This window comes from Nylanderia fulva, unplaced genomic scaffold (assembly GCF_048542155.1).
Source record: "Nylanderia fulva isolate GAGA-0341 unplaced genomic scaffold, ASM4854215v1 Scaffold10, whole genome shotgun sequence".
In the NCBI taxonomy this organism is placed as follows: Eukaryota; Metazoa; Arthropoda; class Insecta; order Hymenoptera; family Formicidae; genus Nylanderia; species Nylanderia fulva.
The window spans coordinates 6,031,840-6,039,999 of record NW_028189193.1 but is presented as its reverse complement, the minus strand read 5'-3'; the positions used below and the strand labels follow the sequence as shown (position 1 = coordinate 6,039,999).

Genomic DNA, 8,160 nt, shown 5'->3' with positions numbered 1-8,160 from the left:
TAACATTGAAAGTACAAAAAAAAGAATAGAAACACATATTCTTTTCTTTCAGACAATATCTATTGTGCAAATTTAACTGAAATAATTACCGTAACTAGTTTGTACGTCATAATAATATAATTATATTTATAGAGACATTATTAGCAAAACAGAAAATTTTAGTATCATTATTTCAAGTAATAATAGAATAATACGTCATAATAATATAATTATATTTATAGAGACATTATTAGCAAAACAAAAAATTTTACTATTTATATTTCAAGTAATAATAGAATAATAGTACATATTAATTCGACAAATACTTTATTATTTATATTATAATTTCTGTTTTCCTTTTATTCATGTCATTTTGAACAATAAAATTAAAAGTGAAAAAAAACCGTTAAATGTCTTTCAACAATTTACGAAAATAAATTAATATTTCAATATATTATTCAACAATACAAAAATATTTTATTATTCTTTATTAACCTTACTAATTAAACATGTGTATAACTTTCTTAGTTTAGTCTTCATACTTTCGAAAATAAAATATGTGGTAATAAATAACAGGTATCACAGAAATGTGTTCATAAATTATATATAACATTGTTAAATAATGAAAATCTAAAAATTTTGAAATATTTTTTTACGATTGATCAATGAAAAGAAAATTATTAAATAAAACTCTCCAATTCTATTGTTTACATAAAAATACATCCATAAGTCGGATAATATAATTATGTAACACATAATTATCAACCGTGCAACACATAAATGAATACATAAGTGTCCATTTAATGAACAACATTAGTACAGAAAAATATAATTCTAAATTTTTCGATTCATTTTTCATTCACAATTTGCATTATAATGTAAAATATGAAGCATTTCTGTATACCAATTAATTTGCAAATCGAAAGTCTTCTGTATGTTTATTATAGCACATGATCCCAACGCGACATAACTTATATTTTTGAAGTAACATCGGAAATAAAGAATAATATTTTTTATATTTTTTACCAGAAAAATATTCAACGTATTTTTCACCTTTGATTTCTCAATTCAATATGATATCATTAAAATACTGTTATTTTTAAGTAACTGAATATATGTATTGAACAAAAATATGTATTGTTCTTCAATTTTTAGTTTATAATCTAGACACATCTTTTTATATTTAATTATTTGTTATTATTTAATCATTTAAATAATAATCGCGATAATTTTATTAGAAAATCAATCATCAAGTCTCACTCCCTCACCATTGATGGTAGTTTGTGTAACAACGAAGTTCTGATCTTGAAACTGTGTCGTAATTGTTTCAATTTCATCGTCTCTAAGGTACGGTGGTAGCAAAATATATGTATATCTAGGTCCAAAACCTGTAAGCTTTGCCGCGTATTCCATATTTGTTGCAGTGCTGGCAATGTTATCGAATGCTTCACTCGACAATTCATTTTCCGTCAATAATTCTTGAGTTTCACAAATGTATTTCTGCAAAACACGAAAAGTGTTAATTAGAAAACGTTATACACTCTATATACATATGTAAAATATAATAATAACACTGTTAAGTATAAAACAAAAATGTTACCTTTAAAGCATTATAACAATTTTCTTGTTGAGTTTTGTTGTCTATTCCAGTGGCGGAAGTTATTAATTCAAAGCATTCAAACATTTTTTCTGCATACAAATTTAATTTACGTAATATAAAATAAAAATTACCAAGAGATTCAGATTTCAGTTGTATCATTTTTTTTACTTGTCTATGCTTCGTCTGGCGATTATTTGAATCGATCAATAGGATTTTCATTGGTTCTAGACAAGTGTGGACAACCGTATGCTGATCATCGATCAAATAATTGTTTAATCGCCATTTTGATATTCCGCCGTACACACAAACTGCGATATAGGGCGTCGCAAACTCATTGTTTTGCATGAAACCCTCGATTCTTTGAGCAATACGCACAATTTTATTACAAAACTCATTTTCATTATTAAAACGATAAACACCTCGTAGAAACTGCCAATGAAGAAAGCACGCTACAAGACATACCGTGAAAGATGTCGAACTGCCAAAACCGGCGCACATGGGTATTTCCGTGGACACCGTCACGCGAAATGGTGGGACATCATTGCTGACAGGACCAAACTCCTCAGCCATAACAATATAAAACACGATTAAGAATATTTCTAAAGAATTTCTTTGGGCGTAAGTCCTCCATATACAGTTTGCAGTAATTAAGAATTTCACGTATTGAAGTTGTTGTAGACTTGAAAGTCTTCTTCTAACAAAGTTATTAATAATTCGTAATGGTATAGTAGTCTCTAGATTAACATCAAAGAACTCTATCTCAATGCGTCGTGTTTCTGCAGACAGTTCGTAGAATTCGAGTTTGGTACGACAATCTAAGCTGGCTATTATTAAGGTTCGACCAAACGCCGCCGAGTGCTCTCCGGTTAAAATGATTGTGCCCGGTGCGGAAATTTTATAACTATTCATCTTTTTAATTTGAGAAAAATATCTCCTTATTCACAAAATTGTGATGTTGAACAGTAACGATTTGATAATTGAAAAGACAAAGAAAGAGTTTGAATCGTTCGATATCGCGCACAAGACAAAGTTTGTTTCCTGTATACTTTCTCTGTCCTAACTGACAAAGAATTTCGTCTCGGAACATGTAATAATATAACACAGTACATCAAAGTCATGATTTTATAAATAATTGAAGGAGAAGTCGTTCGAACGTATGTATATATGTTTATACATAATACGATAATAATATATTATTTTCAATATCATAAATCAATCTTCTTATTTTCGTAAATAAATTCAAAACAATATATGATATTATAACTTAAAAATATTTTATATTAGCTAACGTATATATAGTGTGCGTATATACAATGTATATACATTATAAATAAAAATATATATAAAAATATAAAGGGGATGTAATATATATTTAATTAATATATGTAATAAAAATAAAAATATAACATATATATAATATTTTATTAAAAATTCTAAATCTTAAATTAAAAGAATAAAAATTACAATATTATTTTGAAGAGTAGTATGCAAACATCAAAGAGTTTTGTAAAGTTATGCATAAGTTTAATACATAAAAAATACATACATAAATATATTCGAACGTATAATGCCACTGAACTTTTTTTCATTACTGCGGACAAAATTCGCTCATCCAAATTCTCGCGAGTGGAGACAACAGAAAGAGAGAAAGAGAAAGAGAGCGGCGCCTCGATTGAAAGAAAAATAAAAATACCGTCAATTTACGAGCCATCCATTCTCCGCGAAATAATTGTCATCGACGATGTTTCGTGGCGCCACTCGGGGCCAATTAGCCGGAGCAATTAAAGAATTACCGTCGTGCCCACGTCTGCGGGTATCCTCCCGGATTCTGCGGCCGACCTGGTTCAAGGCAAGTCGTTCGCAACCCCAACGAAGGCTCGCCAAGGATAACGATCTGCCCCATCTCCGCGAGACACACGTCCGAATTGCTTTTACGTATATTTTTTTTTTTTTAGGAATATTTGAAGCTTTTAAATTTCGTTTGAGATTGAAATCCATATATCTCATTATTAAATTAACTATTTTGTTAACTGTTCAGCAGCAATAAAAAATTGCATTTTTGTGGGAATATTTGTTAATATATAGATATATATATATATATATATATATAATATATTTAAATATATATTTAATATATATTTATAAATATATATTTAATTTATAAATATGTATATATTTATATATATAATATATATTTATATATAATATATAAATTATATATAGTATCTAAATGATATAAAAATAATATAATATACTATAATAATATAATTTAATGTAATAATATAACATAATATAATATAATAATTATTAAATATATTTGTAACATAAATCACGTACATTAAAATAAATTAATATATAAATGTATATTAATTTTGAAGTTCAACAATGCATACTAAATTTCTTTCTTATTTTTGTAAGAAAATTTGAGCTCTGTGTATCGTTAAAAAGAGTTGAATCGGAGCAATTGACGTTTTTTTAATCGACAAGTCTGCAGCGAGCTAATGTCTCGTCTGTATATGGCCAATGTGACTCCCGACTCTCTCACACACACGCGCGCGTATTGCAAAATAAAACCGCGAATAAAAAAACATTCGCCGCCGGCGACAAGCTATGGAGACGTCTAAGACATTATGCGCGGGACGAACTCGTAAAGGGATGATTTTACGAATGTTTGCGATTCTTCTCCGTGCGTGCCGACGTCGTTTTGGGATGCATTCACAAAAACGACATTGCCCACAACGGATAGCGACGGAGAAAGAAGAAAGTGCATCATTCTTAATATAAGTGTAACGTTAATATATGTATATTTTCAATCAAGATTTATCCTTTGCCAATCGATTCACTTTTGTCATTTTCAGCACTATATAATATTTCTTGCAAATTTGTAAAATGTAATTATTGTTTATATTAAAAGAGGGAGTTTTTTAACAAATATATACTATGCTTTGTGTTGCACAAATAAAATTAAAATTTTTTCTTATATATAAAAGAAACAAATATTTATCATTTATAGATCGTTTACAAAATGTTTATAAAATAAATTATTTTTATATAAATTTTTATAAAATTTTAAACTGTTGTTAAAAATCCGCAATCAAATAATTATTGGTATGATGCATCAAGTACTTGTGATAATTGGAAAGCTAAACAATAATAAATTATTAATACCAGTTCATATATTGGAAGAGATTCCATTGTAAATTGCGCATAAAAATAAGAATTTTAAATAAGAAACATAGAATAAAGCCGATTAATTAAATAAATTAAAATAAAAAAATATAAAAATAAATGTATTATTTATTAAATAAATAAATAATTAGAATACAGTTCCAATTTGCAATAGCTAGACTGATACTTTCAAAAAGAGAAACGCAAGAGTTTAAGAAAAGGTAAATTTTTTATTAACGTAGTAGCTCGATTCCAGAATTATCTAGATCTAAATAGTAAATCAGTCCGAGAAGTGTTTATGAGCGTAAAATAAGAGCAAAAAGGAATTGAAATCTCGAAGAAAAAAAAAAGAAACACGTTTTACTACAACCCTCTTTGCGATCCATGAAATGGCTATTTTAACGGATTTCTCGTCGTTTCTCACGACAGGAAAGAAAAAAAAATGAAATAAAAAATAATGCATAGCGAAGGAAATACAAGTACGTACCTATATCATAAAAAAATATGCACGCGTTTTTTACATTTGAATAATTTCGTGTTATTAGCTTTTAAATTACAATATTATCCGATTGTTTTGTTTCTCAATTGTACGTCGAGTTTAAATTAACATTTCTTATCAAAATTTAATTTAAGGTAACACACATAATTTTATCTTCAAGAAATTTACAAAAAATAGCTCATAAAAATATGCGTCATAATATTTTGAAAAAATTGAAATTGACCAACCTTATAAGCAAGTAATATATAATTATAATTAATTTTCAATTTATAACATTGATTAACAAAATTTTTAATATAAACAATAAAATATCGGAGACCCATTTACCCTGTTTTAAAAATGATCATCAATTCAGGAATCTCGCCGGAAAGGGATGCCTCAAATTAGGATTCGGTAAAAGCGTAAAGAAAGCGACGCAAACACATTTGTTAAAGCTACGGGATGTCTATTATAGTCGTGCAGCGAATAAAATTAGACAAATTGAAAAAAAGCTGCCGGTTTTTGCGAAACCGGTTGATCTTTTAGCGCTTGCTTCTAAATATCCCGCCATTTCATTACACTAAAAATCGAGATATGTATAATATGCAATAATACAAAATACAATAATAGTCCTTTTAAATTTTTAAGAATGAAAGGGACCAAAAGCAACAAAGAATCGTCATGGTCAGAACTGCTTTGAATAAAAAGATTTGGAAGATTTATATGACAAATAAATATCAGTCGGTTCAAAAATTGGAGTCAGATTACGCAAAGGATGTCCTTTTAAACATGAATATAACGGAACATTCTTACTAGAAACGTCACGACTAATTGATACAAATGTTAATGTATATTGCTATTGGGCATTATATATAGGGCAATTTTAGCAGTTTATAGGGGATCCTTCCCTTTCACATGTTTTTGAATAAAAAAGAATCCGTATACAAAAAATAATAGGCATTTGCAATAACTTGTGTGGCCGAATATCTGGAGCAATTAAAATACAAGAATGAAAACGAAATAATAAATTTTAAAGACAGCGTTTTCTAAAAATCGTGCCTTCTAAAATCTATGAATTTTCACGCTTATAAAAAACCAATGGTATATATGTATCTTTATTTTACGAAAATTATACATTTTATTTGAAAGCAGCAAAACATTTTTTATAAAATGTTTAATTAAATTATTTATAAAAATAATTTTGAGAAAACGATTATGACAAGTTATTTTATTGCTACCAATTTTTACATTAATTTAATTAACTTTTTTGTCAATGACATTTGCAGAATGTGTGATTACTCAATTTCTTCTCGATTGTATATCACATCCAATTTCTATTTTTATATTATAATACATATTTATTAATCAACTTTTGCGATAAAATCGTGTTATTTTCCCTGTATCATAAAAACCTGTTTTCCTTAAGAAACTGAGCACCATTAAATACCAAAATTTTAATTCTTCAATCATAAATTAACCGTATTTCTATTTTTTCGTCCACGTGCCACTTTGGATGTCAAATCGTCCCGATCTCTCTTTTTTCTCTCCGTCTATAATTGCTCATACGTTAACGCGAATGCTCTGCGAGCCACTTAATAATAATAACCCCTATAAAGATCGGCATCGGTTCCGGAGGCGAACAAGTGAATGACATTAGCGTGATGTTATCGATATGGCGCGCCATAGAAAATCACTTTTGCTCGAACGAGAGACCATAGAACATTCGACAAAGCGAGTACACCCCACTGCGGTTACATGAAAACTATTTCAATCTCTCATATATCGGATATACCACTCTCTCGGTTTAGATTAAATCTATCCCGCGCTTATACTTTATCCAGCTATGTTGCCATCGAGTTACGTCGATAAAAGCAGAGCTCGATATTTTACATCGCAAATTCTATTTCACTACTTCTAGTATTTTACAGAAAATCTTTCGAACGCACAAATGTATTTTTACAGTGATAATTTTGATTCAACGAGAAACTGTCACTTATTAATTATTTTTGTATATAATATAGATCTTTGAAATTATTTTTTAATGTAATACATCAAGTTTGTTTTTCTTGCGGGAAGAAAATTAAATATTTATATTGTATAATAATTATTTAATATTAAATATATATATTAATAATATTTATAATATAATGATACTATTAATAATATTTATTAAATATTAAATAATTATCTTTTAACTCACTCTATTTAATGCATTTCATTTTTACGTGTATATTTTGCTTTCACAGAAATAAAATTAAAATACGAGATTCGTTTATTCATGCATTTTTCGTATCACTTCTTTTTCAGATAATGCGAGTGTCAAACCCGATTTCTCGAATTCATGATAAGATATATCTATACAAGATTGGGTAACATTGACAGTATCGTGTCATCTTACAAAAAAAATTGTTCAAGCAAAAATATTTTTTTAATTTTAAAAGAAAAATTATATAAAGTATAGATACGAACGGTTTATAAATGTCGTTTGACATTTATTGTCAATAACTAACGTCTAGTCTTCGTCATTTACAATTAAACATACTGTTGTATATAATATACAAAATTAATATGACTAACCATTGTTAGAAATACGGTTCATTTTAAGGCAACGCACAAACAAAAGTCATTTGTTTCTCTTTCTCTTCCTTTGTCTCTCTATCTTCTTCTCTTTCTCGCATACGGTAATATATTGGTATAGGAAAATTAGATGACTTTTCAATAGTGACAAACGTGGGAAAGTGAAACTTTTTACAATTTTCTGTGCCTGTCGAGACATGTCAAACGCATTTTCCAAGAACTTTTAAATTTAATTTAACGACACATATGAATTAATGGTGACATTGATTGAAAAAGTGTATCTTATTGTTCTTTGTTCTTATACAGACAAAATTGCGTTTCAAGCTTGTGAAAAAACCCTTATAAAAAAGAGTTGGCA

The 8,160-nt window shown here is 28.0% G+C and overlaps 1 protein-coding gene across 1 annotated transcript; it reads right to left on the bottom strand.

Moving 5' to 3' along the window:
- Positions 1 to 677: 677 nt before the first annotated feature.
- LOC114938620 (uncharacterized) lies at positions 678 to 2,618 on the bottom strand. Its single transcript, XM_029312621.2, has 2 exons — positions 1,580 to 2,618; positions 678 to 1,479 (listed from the first exon to the last, which is right to left on the bottom strand). Exons 1-2 carry the CDS (start codon positions 2,486 to 2,488, stop codon positions 1,222 to 1,224), a joined length of 1,167 nt encoding a protein of 388 aa, XP_029168454.1. The 5' UTR covers positions 2,489 to 2,618; the 3' UTR covers positions 678 to 1,221.
- Positions 2,619 to 8,160: the final 5,542 nt, after the last annotated feature.

Bases quoted from the DNA above. Each gene is read 5' to 3' on its own strand.
- LOC114938620 (XM_029312621.2), bottom strand. From the start codon at position 2,488: ATGAATAGTTATAAAATTTCCGCACCGGGCACAATCATTTTAACCGGA. The intron at 1,480-1,579 runs GTAACATTTTTG...CGTGTTTTGCAG, and splicing joins ATTGTTATAATGCTTTAAAG to AAATACATTTGTGAAACTCA.